Source organism: Callithrix jacchus, chromosome 5 (genome assembly GCF_049354715.1).
Source record: "Callithrix jacchus isolate 240 chromosome 5, calJac240_pri, whole genome shotgun sequence".
Classification (NCBI taxonomy): Eukaryota; Metazoa; Chordata; class Mammalia; order Primates; family Cebidae; genus Callithrix; species Callithrix jacchus.
The window spans coordinates 103955359-103974672 of record NC_133506.1 but is presented as its reverse complement, the minus strand read 5'-3'; the positions used below and the strand labels follow the sequence as shown (position 1 = coordinate 103974672).

The 19314-nt window shown below is 42.2% G+C and overlaps 1 protein-coding gene, 1 long non-coding RNA gene and 1 other non-coding gene across 17 annotated transcripts in view; 1 reads left to right on the top strand and 2 right to left on the bottom strand.

Annotated features, from left to right (window-relative positions):
- Positions 1 to 19314, bottom strand: part of SSH2 (slingshot protein phosphatase 2) — a 306939-nt gene that overhangs the window by 11199 nt on the left and 276426 nt on the right. For all 15 annotated transcript variants that reach the window (XM_078373915.1, XM_035303255.3, XM_078373908.1 and 12 more), the window contains 2 exons: positions 16011 to 16157; positions 11002 to 11202 (listed from right to left, as the gene is read on the bottom strand). In XM_078373915.1, the coding sequence (XP_078230041.1) occupies positions 11002 to 11202; positions 16011 to 16157 (348 nt within the window). The remainder of the gene's footprint in view (positions 1 to 11001; positions 11203 to 16010; positions 16158 to 19314) is intronic.
- LOC103793193 (uncharacterized) lies at positions 1844 to 16298 on the top strand. The gene is made up of 4 exons (XR_620175.5): positions 1844 to 2087; positions 4458 to 4569; positions 8141 to 8216; positions 14754 to 16298. It is a non-coding gene; the product is annotated as an uncharacterized LOC103793193 (long non-coding RNA).
- On the bottom strand, positions 3601 to 3711 carry LOC118154232 (U6 spliceosomal RNA). The gene has a single exon (XR_004744123.1). It is a non-coding gene; the product is annotated as a U6 spliceosomal RNA (small nuclear RNA).

The following is a 19314-nucleotide window of genomic DNA, read 5'->3' as shown; positions in this document are numbered from 1 at the left end:
GGGCAACATGATAAAACCCCATCTCTATAAAAAATTAAAAAATTATTCAAGTGTAGTGGCATATGCCTGTAGTTTAACTACTTAGGGGGCTGAAGTGGGAGGATCACTTGAGCCCATGATGATGAGGCTGCAGTGAGCTGAGATTGCACCACTGCAACCAGCCTGGGTGACTAAGACCATGTCTCAAAAAAATAAGAAAATAGAAAAGATATATAAAGATATTTACCAGCCAGGTGTGGTGGCTCACGCCTGTAATCCCAGCACTTTGGGAGGCCGAGGCAGGTGGATCACTTGAGGTCAGGAGTTCAAGACCAGCCCGACCAACATGGTGAAACCCGTCTCTACTAAAAATACAAACATTAGCTGGATTTGGTGGCAGCTATCTGTAATCCCAGCTACTCAGGAAGCTGAGACAGGAGAATTGCTTGAACCTGGGAGGCAGGGGTTGAAGTGAGCTGAGATCGCACCACTGCACTCCAGTCTGGGTGACAGAGTTAAGACTCTGTCTCAAACAAAGATATTTACTATGATACTATTTGTGATACTAAAAGATGAGACATCAAACAAAAAACGATTATTTACATTATAATCCACACAACTATATGCTATGAAGCTGTTAAAAACTGTCAGGTCTACGTAAGTCTCCTGTGATAAGAAAAATTAAAACAAAAAGGAAAAAAAAACTTGTCCAGTATTTTAGTAGAATGATATACGAGGTATATTATTAAGTAAGAAAGAACCTCAAACACATTTGAAATTAGTGTCCATGTTAGAATAATATAGGAAAAAATCTGGAGGAACATCACCAAACTGATAGTGATTCTTTCAAGAAAGGTAGAAATACTTCTGGGGAAGACTTTTACTTTCTACATTTTACACACAGGTACACACACATGCACACAGGGTCTCACTCTGCCACCACCCAGGCTGGAGTGCAGTGACAATATCACAGCTCATTGCAACCTCAACCTCCTGGGCTGAGGTGATTCTCCTGCCTCAGCCTCCCTAGTAGTAGCTTTTTTTTTTTTTTTTTTTTGTGGAGATGGGGGTCTCATTATGTTGCCCAGGCTCGTCTCAAACTCCTGGGTTCAAGTGATCCTCCTGCTTTGGCCTCCCAAAGTGCTGGGATTATTGGCGTGAGCCACCAAGCCTGGCCTTTATATTTTTATAATTTTGAATTAAAAAAACAGGCATGTTTAACAAATATAATCAGAAAAACCCCACTAAAATCAAAGCATACAAGTAACACAAAGGGAATACTCTGTTGGAACCTATTACCAAGAACTCATAAGTGGGATGAAGAGCTGATGTAGCTTAATGACTGACGTAGGGTGTGAAGAGCATGGTAAGCATTCTGGAATCAGAAAGCAAAGGAGGGGCTAGTAAATCTGGAGAGAAAACTTAGTAACAGAATGAAGGGAAGAGCATAACGGATAGGCTCTTTCAGAAGAATCTCTGGATAAAAATATTAAGCTAAGGAGACACATGGAAAAGCAGGTGGGCCAAAGGAAGGCCCCTCTCTACCACCCTGCATCCTTTGCTTTATTTTATGAAAGAGGTTTGAGATAGGGAGATTTCATTTCAAACCACACACTCTTAAACAGTTCCCCAAATCCCAGCCAAAAAGAGAAAGATGGCCCTGTGGTTGGTCAGGTTCATCTGCCCAGGAAACAGGTCACTAAGTGTGGTGCTTGGGGGTGTGGTCTCCATGGTTTACAAGCTGATGAGGAGTTACCAAACCGCAGGGTGGAATGGGAAACTCAGCCCAAACAACTTGCCCCGGGCTCCAGGCCACGCCTGGGCTCTGCCGAGTCATGCTCAGGCGCCTGCACTAATGTGACCCGCTGTTTGTTCTCAACTCTGCACCTGCTCTCAGCTCCTCCTGCCTGTCTGCTGCTTGGGTGGGGCTCTCTCTGACTCATGCTTGGAGAGCAGAGGGGTGCTTTCCTGGTAAGGAGCAGGTCAGTCTTTTTATGAAGACAAGCTGTAATCAATCAGCTGGGTGTAAGATGGGGTTTTCACCCTTTCCAAGCTGCATGAACTCCAGCCACCCCTAGGAGGAGACAACATATCGCACATCTTAACAAGTGAGTGACTGTGGGGAGGGGCAAGCTGACTGGATAGGTGGGTCCTAAGTTGTACATTATGACCAACTGAGGCCAGTGGTTTCCTTTTAAAGTGTCTTCTCTTATATGCAAACATCCTTGTTTCTTGAAATAAACATGACCTATCATGAGGATCTTCAAACATGCACCAGCTTCTTTCACCCACCATAGTAGGACAATGCCTGGGATGCAAATGACTGGGAAGACCTCTCAGGGGGTAGCTATTCTTACTCCTGTAATAATAGAACAGGCAAATGAGAAGTTTCATGATCCCAAGAATCCTCCAAAGTATGTTTTTTTAAACTGCCTGGAATTCACTAATCAGTCAGGAGAGAATAAGAGACTGAAGTTATGCTAATAGGCACAAACAGTTACATGCTTCAGAGGAAATCTAACATCACAGTTGTACAGTCAGCAGGGATTTCCTTCTCTTCCTTAGGGAGACAGTAATCAGAAAATACTGGGTCGGGGCTCTGGAATTAAGCTGACACTTGTAAAAGAGAGAGAGAAAAAAACAATCTAAAGATAGGTCTGATGCTGCTGCCTTTTTTTCATTTTTGCAATAGGACCTGCAGGGAGAATAGCAAGCAGCTGATTCATCTCCAACACTGCTACTCCACATGTCCCTTCTCGCTCAGGGGTCCCCTCCCGACTCCTCCCCACTCAAGGGGTAACCTCCACTCTGAATTTTATGCTTATCATTCCCTTATTTTTCTTTATAGTGTCAACATGTTTTGTTCTTAATCAAATACTGCTTTGTTTTGCATGTCTTGAATTTTATATAAATGGTGTCACACTATATGTATTCTTCCTCAATGGATTTTTTTTAAAAAAAGATTCATCACTGTGTATAAAAATGTAACCCACCAGAGTGTAATGAGTATGACACAATTTATTTCCCTTTTGTTGGTTCAAGTGATTCTCCTGTCTCAGCCTCCTGAGTAGTTGGGATTATAGGTATGCACCACCATGCCTGGCTAATTTTTATATTTTTAGAAGAGACGGGGATCACCATGTTGGACAAGGCTGGTCTCAAACTCCTGACCTCAAGCAATCTGCTCGCTTCAGCCTCCCAAAGTGTTGACATTACAGGCATGAGCCCCATGCCTGGCCTCATCATCAGTTTTAGTCCATTACACTAAACTGTTTTCCAATGAAGCTTTGTCCTGAGCCAGTTTATTCTAACACTTCATCACTGGTAGGAATAGATGTAAGACATTAGATCATATCTATTCTTTTAAACTGTTAAATTTTAAATGCAGCTGACTCCCCACCTCCCACCCTCTTCCAGGCAGGCAGCAAATAAACAGCTTGCCAGAAAAGGAACTTCAGAGTTGCTCTATATCCTGGATGATGTAACCAAGTCTCAGATCCTTTTCCCCCTTGAGTGGCCTCTGACCTGAATTTGGATTCGTATAAAAACACAGACATACATAAGGTGATTAGGTCATTCTGGGAAAGAATTGCTCTTTTACCTAATGAATGAACAGGGAAGAAATTCTGTTTTTATTTTTAAATATTTTTAAATTGTCAACCTTGCGCAGGGGCCATGCTAATCTTCTCTGTATAGTTCCAATTTTAGTATATGTGCTGCCCAGGTGAGCACAAGAAGAAGGAAATTTAAATGACGATGTATAAGGTGTTCCATTATCTAGCCTCCACTTTCATATTGTTACATGTTTGGTGAAACATCAACTCTGAGAAAGTTATATAAAGGAAACGGCTGCTAAAAATGGAGTACTTGCATCTGTAATCTAGCTACTCAGGAGGCTACAGCATGATGATCACTTGAGCCTAGGAGTTGAGTGAGACTAGCCTGGGCAATATAGACATTGTCTCTTTGGAAAAAAAAAAATGGTGGGAGCAGGAGTTACAGTAAAATCATGCTGTCTATAGTTACTTTTTTTTTTTTTTTAAGACGGAGTTTTGCTCTGTCACCAGGCTGGAGTGCAGTAGTGTGATCCCAGCTCACTGCAACCTCTGCCTCCTGGGTTCAAGCAATTCTCCTGCCGCAGACTCCCGAGTAGCTGGGACTACAGCCCCGTGCCACCACGCCCAGCCAGTTTTTGTATTTTTATTAGAGACAGGGTTTCACCATGTTGGCCAGGATGGTCTCCATCTCTTGACCTCGTGATTTGCCTGCCTCAGCCTCCCAAAGTGCTGGATTACAGGCATGAGCCACCACACCCGGCTGTCTATAGTTACTTTTTAGGGTATTAGGCAGCCTTTATAAATAAAGGAAAAGAAAAAGCATTATCTGAGTATTTTTTGTGTGCTGTGCATCGTCCAAGATGATTTAAGATTATTTAACTGGAAAGCTAGTAAGAAAATCCTTTTAAATCTCAATTGCAGTTGGCTGTCACCTGACCAGGAGTCCACGTCTTCAATTCTCAGGTTGTATGCTGCCGGCTGACCAATGTGCACCAGCTAACTAGACCTCAATGTCTCCACCAGCAAAGCCAGGGTAAAAGACAACCCTGCCTCCTCTGGCTCTTGTGACAGGAGCATTCAAAGAATCAAAACTGACATTTCTGAGGAAATGTAGCACAAACTCTCCCTGGTCACCACCCAGTTTTTCTTCCTTGCCCCTATATATGGAAACCTAATATCATAGACACACGGTCCAGGTTGCAAATGGTCTGCTTGAAATCTAAACCTGTCTAATGGAACATAAATCTGCCAGATACCTGCATGATCAGAGTACAGAATAACAAACAGGGCTGCTGGCAGTTTGATGGAGTTTCAAAACACAGGCACACACACACAGACACACCCACACCCTCTCTTCTTGTTTTGCTACCATCCCCCATCTATAAAAACAGAAAAAAATAAAATCAGATATCAGTACTAAAAGTAGCTTTATGATACCCTTCTTTTTAGGTCTAAAGGGAAATATTAAACAGCCTTCTTCAGGCCCTTAATGGTATACTAAGAGGTACGAAAAGTACCTTGTATTTCAGAGGGGGTTGCCTCATACCCTCATACTCTGATTAAGACTGTAACCAATTCATAAATCAATACAGGAACCTGGTGTCACTTTGAAAACTCCTCTTCTACTAATGTCAAAGCACTAAGCAAATATCTTCAAACAGAGAGCTGCCACCTCAAATTAAACACCCAGGGCCACCCTAGATAACTATGGAGCTAGAGAATGCTAGGATCAGGGCTCTGCCTCTTTGAGAAAACCACCACATGCCTCTTGGGATAAGATGAAATGCAAGATCCAAACACTTGGACAGGAAATAGAATTTCTCTACAAACAATGAGATTTTTCTAAGGATTTTCCTCTCCTGCTTACCCAAACTGTAAGGCTTGATAGAGCTTCATATAGTCATAGGAGTCTGGGGATTTTTTTCTTTGCTCTTCCAAGCAAGCAGATCCTGGAGCAGCACTTGGGTGCTGGGCCAGTCTGCTGGGCCTATTCACTTTGCAGTTAGCCTACAGGTTCCAAGGTTTCCTAATAACACATCATAGATTGCAGACCCTAACAGCTATATATCTAAGAGCCATTTTTCTTACAGTCAGAAGCCTGATTTGATTTGGGTGTTCACTGTCCCATGGGTTCAGGAAATGTGGCACTTCCCTAGATCCAGAGGATAAATGTGATATATAGATATACATATTTTTGAGACAGAGTTTTGTTCTTTCACCCAGGCTGGAGTGAAGTGGCATGATCTTGGCGCACTGCAACCTTCACCTCCTGGGTTCAAGCAATTCTCCTGCCTCAGCCTCCCAAATAGCTGGGATTATAGGTGCCCACCACCACACCTGGCTAATTTTTGTATTTTTAGTAGAGATGGGGTTTAGCCATGTTGGCCAGGCTGGTCTTGAACTCCTGACCTCAGGTGATCCACCTGCCTTGGCCTCCCGAAGTGCTGGGATTACAGGCATGAGCCACCGTGCCCAGCTGTGAATATGTTTTATCCAGTCCTGGAAATTCTATTTTCTTGGCCATATGACCCAGTCCTGGCCAATGGGTCCCAAGAGGAAGTCTATGGGGAACTTCTGGAGAAGGTCTTCCTATCCAATTTAAATTCCCCTTTTCTTCAGCCAGATGCTGTACATTTACAGATACCTAGCAATGCGGCAGACATCTGGCAATCATCAGACAACGTCAAGGACCAAGCTATTAACTAAGGAAGGTGGAACAGAAAGCTAAAGAACACCAGAGTCTGTGATTACATTACCACTGAGCCATTACAGAGACTACTTCTGTGTTTCTTTTTAAAGGCGATAACTGGTACAACTTTTTAAACTACCTGTAGCTGGGTGTTGGGCCAGATAGCTTTTATTTGCCCCTGCAGGGTCCATTCTTCAGCTTCTCCACCCTGTTTGTTGCTGCAGAGGCTGACCTACAGACCACAACAACAGGCCCCTTAGTTTTCTGACTTCCAGAGGGTTTGGTTAATGGGGAGTTCTGGAAGGAGACTGGAGGAAAGAGAGTGAGGGAAGGTATTTACTCCCCTAGCTCCCTCACCACAGGGTCACCTCGGGCTAGTGTCCCTTTGACAGAAAGTTATTGCTTGTCTCTGAAAGTGCCTTTCTCTAACAAGAGTTTCTTTCCAGGTTTTAGTAACTGCTTCCTCTCTTTTTGGGTCCAGGAGCTATTTCCAAATAGCCCTACTGATATAAGTCCCTTGATTCCACTACAATGCCACACTTGTAAATAGTCCCTTTATAAAACCCTCAACAACGGCTGGGTGTGGTGGCTCACGCGTGGAACCCAGCACTTTGGGAGGCCGAGGTGCGTAAATCACAAGATCAAGAGATTGAGACCATCCTGGCTAACATGGTGAAACCCCCAACTCTACTAAAAATATAAAAAATAGCTGGGCATAGTGGTGCATGCCTGTAGTCTCACCTACTCGGGAGGCTGAGACAGGAGAATCGCTTGAACCCAGGAAACAGAGGTTGCAATGAGCTGAGATCATGCCACCGCACTCCAGCCTGTCAATAAAGATAGACTGTCTCAAAAAATAAAACAGGCTGGGCATGGTGGCTCATGCTTGTAATCTCAGCACTTTGGGAGGTTGAAGCAGGTGGATCACGAGGTTAGGAGTTAGAGACCAGCCTGACTAACATGGTGAAACCTTGTCTCTACTAAAAATACAAAAATTAGCCAGGCATGGCAGTGCGTGACTGTAATCCCAGCTACTCAGGAGTGAGACTCTATCTCAAAAATAAATAAATAAATAAATAATAAAAATAAAAATAAAATAAAAATTAAAAAAACCCTCCTCAAATAATCCTAATCTGAGTCTGCTGTTTCTTGCTGAGATCCTGACTGCTGAGATATTTGATTACTTGCAGCCAAAAGCAGCCTAAGTGATATCCCTAGCACTAGACAGTACTTAAAACCCAGAAAACACCATAATACAGGAAATTTCAGGAACACTTTCCATTCCAATTTTTTTTTTTTTTCTTGAGACGGAGTCTTACTCTGTTGCCCAGGCTGGAGTGCAATGGCGTGATCTTGGCTCACTGCAACCTCCACCTCCTGGGTTCAAGCAATTCTCCTGCCTCAGCCTCCAGAGTAGCTGGGATTACAGGCACGTGCCACCATGCCCAGCTAATTTTGCGTATCTTTAGTAGACATGGGGTTTCACCATGTTGGCCAGGCTGGTCTCAAACTCCTGATCTCGTGATCCACCCGCCTCGGCCTCCCAAAGTGCTGGGATTACAGGCATAAGCCACTGTGCCCGGCCCCATTCCAGTTTTGAATGGAGTATGTCTGTGGGTGGCAGGAGGCAGTAAGTGATGTCATGGAAGAGCAAATAAATGGCACATATACGTGTCTTCTGGGTAGCCTTGGAGGAAGATGAGAATCATATCTCAATAACTCAGTAATACATAAGGAACATTCATATACATTTTTATTCACATAAAATGTGAGATGGATCTCTTGATTTTCATTTTATAGATGGGGTCAGTTAAGGATCAGAAATGTAAAGTAACTTCTCATGGGTACAGCAAGGGGGTGAACCAGGATGGAAACCAGATCTACTGATTCAAATTCTGTGGTTTTCTCTCCCCAGAGCTTGTCCCTCCCTCCATGAATCAAGCCTAGGAAGCTGAGATGGAACAAAAAAAGGAAAGGAAAAGGAAGAAAAGGTGACTTTGAGTTTACGCTGCCCTTCTTATCATCTAAGATTTTTCTGAAATTCCTTCAACAACTAAGGAAAACCACACACACTAAAAAAATCCAACCCGACAGCTTGCAGTAGCCTGGGATTCCAGAACAAATACTCAAATTGGCAGGACACATAGTATCCTTCCTCTCAGTGGGTCACGTGAAGACATTGCCCAACATCTGTCATGTGCGTCTGGGAATATATATTTATTTCTTGCTGAATGCTCAGATACCTCTTTCTGGTGCCCAAAAGAACTGCTACATCCTACCTTCTGATCGAATCTAAAAATGCCATCAAAATCTGGCCTCAAAGACCTACAAATTCTTTTAAATATAGGATGCTTCAGTATCCTCCCAACCTCCTAAGAGAATGAGATGAAATCATGCCAAATGTTGAGTAAATGGGAGGGGTTTTTCAGTGGAAATCATAATGCTATGCTGTGGCCACATGTTCACAATACTTTGGGGGTGGGAGAGTGATCCCTCTGCCTGGATAGGCTGGAAGGCTATGTAACATTTTGTTCAGGGGAAATACAGTCCAGATTCAAGAGTCAAGACCAAATCATAAGACTCACTGGAGTCAAACACTGGTACCACCAGCCCAACTGCTTCTAGACAGCTGTGCGTTCACCCTAACAAAACCACTTAGAACATACCTATATGGAAAAAAACAAAGCAAAATCTAGACATCCACTGAATCTCAGCATGTGGCCTCTCAGAAAACTGATCCATAAATCACTTAATATCTGATGATTATTCCCAAGAGCTGGTGAAGGTGGCTTTAACCACCGAAGGGATAATAATATAGTGAATTAATTACTCATTTTATCACCAATTGCCAAATTATTATTGAAAACAGCTGTTTTTTACCAATTCAGGAAGACATTCAAGACCTAGTACTGAGTGGGGAGGTAGACTACAGAAGTTTTTGTGGCGAAAATAACCACCAAACTATGTGATAGAATAAAACCTTGAGAAACAGGTAATGTCAACTGCTGTCTGTGTATACTGAGCTCATAAACTATTTTTTTCCCTTTGCAATTTTCTGCATTTTTGCTAGGCATATATAACTGGATTAAAATATATATATTTTTTGACACGGAGTCTTGCTCTGTCACCCAGGCTCCCAGGCTTCCAGGCTGGAGTGCTGAGGCAGGATCTTGGCTCACTGCAACCTCCGCCTCCCGGGTTCAAGCAATTCTCCTGCCTCAGCCTCTCAAGTAGCTGGGACTATAGACACCCGCCCTCACGCCTGGCTAATTTTTGTATTTTTAGTAGAGATGGGGTCTCACCATATTGGTCAGGCTAGTCTCAAACTCCTGACCGTGTGATCTACCCACCTTGGCATCCCAAAGTGCTGGGATTACAGGCATGAGCCACTATGCCTGGCCAAAAGATTCTTTAAATAAGAATTGTTTCTAGGAAGTGCCTTCATAGCTCACTGGGGCTATATACATCCCTATTCTGCTGATTTGTCACATGATCAAAATTACTAGACAAGGTTCAGTAAAACAAAGCACTGAGGAAAAAAAAAATACCCAAATTAGCAGACAGTACTTTTATATTTTTTAAAAGAGTGGGCCAAAGGTTGCAGTGAGCCGAGATTGTGACACTGCACTCCAGCTTGAGAGGGAACTAGCTTGAAAGAGAACCAGCTGAGAGATCCTGTCTCAAAAAACACAAAAATACAAATAAAATGTGAATGAATGAATGGGCCAAAAAATTTCCAAGAATTTCAGCTAAGCCTAGCATTATCATGGGAGTCACTGGTATCCAATTTTTTTTTTTTTACATGGCAGCTGAATCTAGTCTAGCAAGATGTTGAAAAGTGGTATAAATATTTAGTATTTCCATCCTTTAATTTTATTATATCAACCTGAAAGATTAAATACTTAATCTTCCATACTAGTCTCTCTCTCTCTCTTTTTTTTTTTAGATGGAGTCTCGCTTTGTTGCCAGGCTGGAGTGCAGTGGCATGATCTCAGCTCACTGCAACCTCCAACTCCCTGGTTCAAGCTATTCTCCTGCCTCAGCCTCCTGAGTAGCTGGGATTAAAGGCACATGCCACCATGTCTAGCTAATTTTTGTATTTTTAGTAGAAATGGGGTTTCACCATGTTGGCCAGGATGGTCTCAATTTCCTGACCTCAAGATCCGCCGCCTTGGCCTCCCAGAGTGGGATTTACAGGATTAAGCCACCACGCCTGACCTTTTTTTGCCTTTAAAAAACTTTTTTGGTACTGCTCCTTGTGGGACAGGGGTATCCCACTGTCAGCGTGCCCATGCAAATCTTTTTTTTGGAGACAGAGTTACACTCTTGTCACCTAGACTGGAGTGCAGTGGTGCGATCTTGGTTCACTGTAACCTCTGCCTCCGGGGTTCAAGCGATTCTCCTGCCTCAGTCTCCCAAGTAGCTGGGATTACAGGCGCACACCATCATGCCTGGCTAATTTTGGTATTTTAAGTAGAGATGGGGTTTCACCATGTTGGCAGGCTGGTCTTGAACTCTAGACCTCAAATGATCCACCCTCCTTGGCCTCCCAAAATGCTGGGCTTACAGGCATGAGCCATTGTGCCCACACAGCCCATGCAAATCTTAAATGCTTACACTTATTTTTTGAAAACTTGATTGATAGAGAAATAAGTCTTTTTTGAAAAAATAAGTCATCCAAATCAGCCTGAGAACTAGTTGCAGAGGAGGACACTTCATCTTGCTTTAGAGAACCTAAAAGGAGGGAGAATTGGAGAAAGTCACGTATGGACTCACCTTGCCAGCAAGATTCCCTGATACTCTTCCAGTTGTCTCATGAAGCTGGGGTTGGGCTTGGTCACTGTTCGTCTTTCTTTCACGTAGTCATAGGCTCGGTCCAGATTCCAGCCATATTCCTTCATTGCATAGGCAATCACCGTGGAGGCTGAGCGACTCACCCCCATTTTGCAGTGCACAAGGCATTTAGATCCATGTTTCCTTGTTTGAGGGATTGAGGTAAAGAACAGAGGAAGACACAACAGTGGGGATATTTTAAAAGCTGGGTTATAGATTTTTCCAAGTATCCTGTCCTGTCCTTCCATTTTCTTGCTGTGCAGTCTCTCTACTTTGGTATACTCCCATACATCTATAATCAAATATGTGGGTAGGGTAGGGGAGGCAGCTCTAGTGTCTTTTAAAACAATATTCAAGGTTAATAATATATTTCTTTAATCCATTCAGCAAACATTTACCAGGTATTTATAATACGTGTAAGACAAGAAACAAAGTGCTGGGGTACAAAGTAACATATAGCTTTTATCCTAACGGGTAGGATTTAGTGGGAGAAACATACAGTTAAAATTCAATATGGGGCCAGGCACAGTGGTTCATGCTTGTAATCCCAGCACTTTGGGAGGCTGAGGTGGGTGGATCACTTGAGGTTGGGAGTTCGAGAACAGCCTGGGCAACATGGCGAAACCCCATCTCTACTAAAAATACAAAAATTAGCTGGGCAGGCCAGGTGCAATGACTCACACCTGCAATCCTAGCACTTTGGGAGGTTGAGGTGGGTGGATCATGAAGTCGGGAGTTTAAGACCAACCTGGCCAAGATGGTGAAACCCTGTCTCTACTAAAAATACAAAAAAATTAGCTAGGCATGGTGGCAGGTGCCTGTAATTTCAGCTACTCAGGAGGCTGAGACAGAGAATTAATTGAACCCAGGAGGCTGAGGTTACAGTGAGCTGAGATTGTGCCACTACACTCCAGCCTGGGCAACAGAGTAAGAGTCTGTCTCAAAGAAAAAGAAAAGAAAAGGAAAAAGTTCAATATGGTAAGTGCAATGACAATTGGTCACAGGGTGGAGAGGGAGCATTTTAAATTTAGACTGGAGCCCATTTTGTGTGGTGGAGGCCAGTTCCCTCACAGCCCCAGGGGCATGTTTCATGGCTGACACTCTCTTGAGTTACAGGTGTGGCTCTGAGTGAACTAATTTATTCAAATGTTATGAGATGTTTCCAGCTTAAGTTCCAGTAAGGGTTCTGTCCTTGGAAAAAAGCACAAACCAAATGAAACTAACCTTCTTCTCTACTCAGATATAGCACTGGATAGTACTTTTCACAGACATGCAACCCGGATCTAGGGACGGGCTCTACCACTGAGGAGCTGAATGGGGGCATGTGGTGTACCACTTGGCTTTCTCAGTGATGAGGGAGGAATGAAGGAAAACTGTGGGGTTTTCTTCTTTTTTTAAATTAGGTGGAAGAAAGAGAAAACAAAGCTACCTAAAGCTATGCTAACAAACAAAACCCCTGAGGCTTAAAATGCTGGAGCTTACTCTGGAATATGAACATTATTTAGTAGGCTAATTATGCTAACAACACAGTGTCTGGCACATAGTAAACTTTCAAATATTAAATATTGGCTAAATGTATAAATAAACCTGTGGATCTGCTGATTAGGTCTACCAGGTGCTTAAAGTAGGAACAACATTAAAAAATCTGGAAATAAGAACTGTTATCCTTATCCTAGCATACATGGGCTCTGGAATCTTTCCCCAGTGGTTATTCCAATAAACCAAAAAATGTACATGTCAGCATAACAAGGGAAATCTATTCATCCACTCACTCACTATTATGATGGTAGACAAGCTTCCTTTCAGAAGCTTATAATCCTGCTTCTGGAGAAAGAGACATATGAAAGACTTCAGTATAAACACAAGGAAGTATGTGGTTAAGTGCCAAAATGAGTTAGCCAGGTAAGCTACAGGAATGCAGAAAATGGGCTGGAATAATGGAAAGTCCCAAAGGGAAGGTAATATTAACCTCCCACTTGTGAGTTAGGTACAAAATTTGGGTGTCCTAACATTAATTGGGGGGGGTGTCTCTCTGTGTAGTTTAGCCCAAATGACTAGGAAATATCTGTTTACTTATGGCACCCTAGGGTTTACATTTAGACTACAGTTAGGAAGCTAATGCAGTCTCTCAGAAGGAAGTTTAGACATGTGCTCTACATTTTCCCATCAAGCTCTGACAACCTTAATGTATCAAGTTTCAGGTCTATGCCTGTAGCATGCAAGGTGCTCAAACTTGGACAACCACAAGTAAAATTCAATTACGAAATCCACTTCCATGAAGACATCTCTTTGGCATATTTTCAACTAGGCTTTTTTGGTCGATACTCCCACCTCCTTTAGCCTTCCAAATAGCTGGGATCACTGGCAAATGGCTTCTAACTCATGTAATGAAGGATCTGAAGTCAGTTATCCCCTAACCTAATTCCACCTTTCAGTGCCCCTACCCATGCTGGACTGTCTAGATTAAGCCTGGTGTCACTTTAAGAATCAGGGTCTTGGTTGGGCACAGTGGCTCACGCCTGTAATCCTAGCGCTTTGGGAGGCCAAGGCGGGCAGATTACAAGGTCAGGAGTTTGAGACCAGCCTGGCCAATATGGTAAAATCCTGTCTCTACTAAAAATACAAAAATTGTCACCCGTGGTAGTGGGTGCCTGTAGTTAGTCCCAGCTACTTGGAGGCTGAGGGAGGAGAACTGCTTGAACCCAGGAGGTAGAGGTTTCATTGAGCCATGACTGTGCCACAGTACTCCAGCCTAGGCGACAGAGCAAGACTGTCTCAAAAAAAAAAATTAAAAAAAAAATATATATATATATCAGGGTCTTTGGTTGGGCAGGGTGGCTCACGCCTATAATCCCAGCAGTTTGGGAGGCTGAGGCAGGCAGATCACTTGAGCTCAGGAGTTCAAGACCAGCCTGACCAACATGGCAAAACCAACATAAATCAGCTGGTATGGTAGCGAGTTCCTATAATCCCAGGTACTCAGGAGGCTGAGGCAGGAGAATTGCTTGAACCCAGGAGGTGGAGGTTGCAATGAGCCAACACCGTGCCACAGCACTCCAGCCTGGGCAACAGAGCGAGACTCTGTCTCAAAAAAAAAAAAAAAAAAAAAAAAATCAGGGTCTTGGGCTGGGCACAGTGGCTCATGCCTGTAATCCTAGCAGTTTGGTTGGGAGGCTGAGGCAGGTAGATCACTTGAGCTCAGGAGTTCAAGACCAGCCTGACCAACATGGCTAAATCCACAAAAATCAGCTGGTTGTGATAGCCCGTTCCTGTAATCCCCAGCTACTCAGGACGCTGAGGCAGGAGAATCACTTGAACCCAGGAGGTGGAGGTTGTGGTAAGCCGATATCATGTCATTGCACTCTTATCTGGTTGATAAGAGCCAGATTCTGTCTCAAACAAACAAACAAACAAACAAATATCAACAACTGGGTACTGATTAGGATAAGACATAGGAACATTTAAAGAGATACTCACTCCTAGGTGCTGACTTATGCTTGAAGAAACCTGAGAGTGAGTGCCCCCATTGTGCCCTGGGTGTCCCCATATGTCTCTCCCTAATCCCAAGTAAAATTAGCCTTTCTTTTCATGGGGGCTGGGGCCTAGCCTCTAGTACCTTTTCCTTATAGACCTAGACTATTCCAGTACCCACAGATTCTGAAATAAGACATTTTTTCTTTTTTTCCTAAATCCAGGCTCAAGTGCGGTGGTTGACCACAGCTCACTGCAGCCTTAATCTCATGGGCTCAAGAGATTCTCCCACCTCCCTCAGCCTTCCAAGTAGCTGGGATCACAGACATGCACCACTTTGCCTGGCTAATTAAAAAAAATTTTTTTGGGGGGTAGAGATAGGAGTCTTGCTATGTTGCTCAGGCTGGTCTTGAACTTCCGGACTCAAGTGATCCTCCCACCTCAGCAAGATCTTTGTTCAAGTTTTATCTTCAACACTTCTTTGACCTCTCTGAATGTCAGCTCTATAGTCTGTTCTCATCTGTACAGGAGGATGACAAGATCTGCCCCTCTGGATCCTTGAAAATACTACGTGAGAGAATAGTGAGCATGCATGAATGGTATTACTACTGGGAATAATTAACAGAATTCAAAAATATAAAACACTCTTTTAGGTACTTCCTGGAGACTAAAGGAATAGGCTCAAAGCTAGAATATGAGGATTTAGGGAAAGTAAGAGGAAGAATTTCCTGACTGTGAAGGTCCTTAAGAGAAGTGTGGAATTATTTTTGAAGAACTTTAAATACAAAAGCACTTCTCATCTGCCAGGGATGGTTTGAACATAGTCCTACTTGAAGGGAGATGTGGCAAACAAACTCATTTGTGGTTCCCTCTAGTAAAGGAATAAATAAGATTGGTAAGGAAATCCCCAAGGGTTTTTTTTAAAAAAAGCAGTGTTGACATTAACACGAAACACTAAGTTAATACAAAATAGTTTCATTAAAAGAGCCTACTAATTTGAGGAAGACCTCAACAGAAGGGCCACAGAAAAATTTCATCATTTAGAGTATCATACAAACAAAGAGAAGAGGAAAAGATTTCCAAAGTTTGTCTCCTTGTCTTTAGTGGGGAGGACCAGTATTCTATGTATCTGGAATAATTTCTACGATGTAACTTTTAAATCGCCCCACTGGCAACTTAAGAGTTTCATTCAGAATTTCTTCCTTCTCTCATTTCTGTATCTTTTGCTGCAGTCTAAGTCTATTTTCTTTAATTCTGTGCTCAATGGAAATAGCCAACATGAGGTTACTTTCTCCCAGGTGCTTGCTTGACTTAAAGTGAGTCACTAGTCTTTTGCCTAGGATTAAGAAGATTTCAGTCTCCTCCTTTCTTTAGTTTCTTTTTCCTGAGTACCATCAGTAAGTGTCTGTAGCCCTCAGGACCCAGTCACGTGCTGGGCAAGAGGAACAGGGTTCACAACATTGTGCAGGACTATTACTTACTTTGCTTTAGAGATGAATTTGTAAGTGTCATTCCAGTAAGCCAGAAGATCTGTTGCCTCTTCATCATATACCCGAATGTTATGATACTCAAAGACTCCTGGGAAGAAGTTATCTATCTCTCGAGTGACATTCAAGATATACCGTACCCTGCAAGGAAATCAAGGGAGAATATGTACTCCACTACTCAAGCTAAATCCAATTCGAAGCATTGTTTTTCCTTACTTAAAACTTGTTAACTCCATAGGCTGAAATTAAGTACAAAAATAATAAAGAAAGCTAAAAAACTAAGAGGTTATATTTATTTATTAGAGAAATTATACAACAGGATTCCTGGGCATACCTGGGCACCAGTGAGTTATTAAGCAAAAAGTTTTCCACTATGTTCAATATCTAAATTCTGTTTTCAGTTTATGTAGTTATGCAATCTCATCTTTGATAGTCTTCTAAAAATATACTCTCAGTTTACTCCAAAGAATCAATTTGAGGCCATAATCAGACACTTTCTCTGTTATTAAAATTATCAGCAATATAATTTATTATCTGAAAGTCATCTGTATAAAATCACACTACTGACATGGACTCCAAGAAAAAAAACAGCGAACGAATAACAATTTCTTCCTATTTTTCTAAATGCCAGATTGTTAGGTTTTGTGCTATTACTCTTGCTAAACTACATAAAAGGCAAATGAGGCCAGAACTGGAAGAGTCAGAGAAAAACTGGACTTAAAACTCCCTTAAACTCATCTGACTGCATTACTGGCTGCTATGGCAGCAATGTGTCTGAAGCTTTTTCCATACTAAGACGCTTGCAGAAGAGTTTCTCTATCAAAACAGTCTTCTGTTATCTCTCTCACTATAAAATCTCAATACATGCCTGAGTTTCATTTACCAAATGCTGTCTTTTCTTAATGCTGTGTGGACTTAGACATAGCTGGATGTCTAAGTTTACTCCAACAACATGGACTCACTCATTTCTCTCTGAGATGCTGCTTCCTTCTCAGAACAAATGTGAAGTTCTATAAACGCAAACTCTGAAATTGATGAAATGAATACAGAAAAAGAAAGCAGCCACAGGTAACCAAATCTGTGGTTAAGGCCAAGTGGCCAAAAATTTTCTTAGACATGAATTGAATCTGTTTTTAACTTGGCATCAAAGCCCATTACTACAAAAAAAAAAAAAATTTTTTTTTTTTTTTTAATTTAGAAAGCAAGCTCAGCTGGGCGCAGTGGCTCACACCTGTAATCCCAGCACTTTGGGATGCTGAGTGGCACGAATCATCTAAGGTGAGAAGTTTGAGACCAGCCTGGTCAACACAGCGAAACCCCAGCCCTACTAAAAATACAAAATTAGCTGGGCGTGGTGGCACATGTCTGTAATCCCAGCTACTTGGGAGGCTGAGGCAGAAGAATCGCTTGAACCTGGGAGGTGGAGGCTGTGGTGAGCCAAGATCACACCATTGCACTCCAGTCTGGGCAACAAGAGCAAAACTCAGTCTCAAAAATAAAAAAAAAATAAAAAAAAAAGCAAGCTGATGGTAGAAATGTAAAATGGTGTAACTGCTATGGAAAACAGTACAGCAGTTTCCCTAAGGTTAAACACAAAATTACCACAGGACCCAGCAATTCCTTTCCAAAGAATAAATCCAAGAGAAATAAAAACATAAGCTCACCCAAAAACTTGTACACAAATGGTCACAACCAGCATTATTCAAACTAGCCAAAGAGTTAGTTAGTTCAAACTAGCTAGTTATTCAAACTAACCAAAGAGTTTGTTAAGCTGATGAACATTAGTGATTTCTAGGAATTGTTGAGGCAGAGGTAAGAAGGAAAATGGAGGTGACTCCTGAAGGGTACAGGCTTTCTTTCTGGGTTGAAAAATGTTCTAAACTGATTGTGGTGATGGGTTGCACAGCTTTGTGAATATACTAAAAACCAACAAACTGTACATTTAAAATGGGTGAATCATATGGTATGTAAATTATATTTGAATAAAACTGCTAGGAAAAAAGGCAACACTCTAGCCTGGGTGACAGGAAGAGAAAAAAAAAAAGGAAAAAAGGCAGGCAACACACTTTCCTTATTTTATTATATTGTTTATTTATTTTTCCGAGATGGAGTCTTGCTCTGTAGCCCAGAACTGGAGTACAATGGCAAGATCTTGGCTCATTGCAACTTCTGCTTCCTGTGTTCAAGCAATTCTCCTGCTTTAACCTCCTAAGTACCTGAGATTACAGGTACGTGCCACCATTCCTGGCTAATTTTTGTGTTTTTAGTAAAGACGGGGTTTCACTATGTTGGCCAGGCTGGTCTCGAACTTCTGACCTCATGATCTGCCTGCCTTGGCCTCCCAAAATGCTGGGATTACAGGTGTGAGCCACCACACTCAACCTCCTCATTTTATTTAAAATAAAAATGAACACTCTCCCACCTCTAATCCCGGATCTCAGTAATCAATTATGACACTATTTTTCTAGAGGCAGGACACAGCTTCCCAATCCTTTTCATTATAGAGCTGTAAGCAGTCACTGGCAATTGGAACTGAAACTCCTTGAAACTTTTTTGCCATCTAGGCACCAAATGACTCTATACAGAGTAACATTTTACTTTGGGTTAGGTTCTGAAGTCAGTAGATTGCATGGAAATGGCCTTAATGTCAAAATTATCCTTAAAAATCGCATAAGTTATCTCCATGGGGTAGTACAAATGGTTCTGTGTTCAGATCCCTGAACTATAATTCTTCACATATTAAAATTTAACAATCACTGAATTTAAGAAACAAGATCTAAGTGGTTATCTGGAAATTCGACCATACTGTTTTTAAAGACAACTAGATATACTTAGTTGCATTTTATAATTTAGCCTTCTAAGAAGCAACTGAGATGATGGGTCTTATCTCCAGCTGAGATTATGTTCTAAATTCATATGTATATATGACATGATTCCAATGCTTTTGGCAAACACTACTATACCAAATCTCAGATTTCATACTAAACACTGTATCTACGTTTCCCAGAATTACAGATTTTTTTTTCCAGAGTCTCACTCTGTTGCCCAGGCTGGAGTGCAGTAGCATGATCTTGGCTCACTGCAACCTCGGCTTCCCCGATTCAAGCAATTCTCCTGCCTCAGCCTCCCAAGTAGCTGGGATTACAGGTGCCCACCATCATGCCCAGCTAATTTTTTGTATTTTTAGTAGAGATGAGGTTTCACCATGTTGGTCAGGCTGGTCTTGAATTCCTGACCTCAAGTGATCCACCTGCCTCAGCCTCCCAAAGTGCTGGGATTACAGGTGTGAGCCACTACA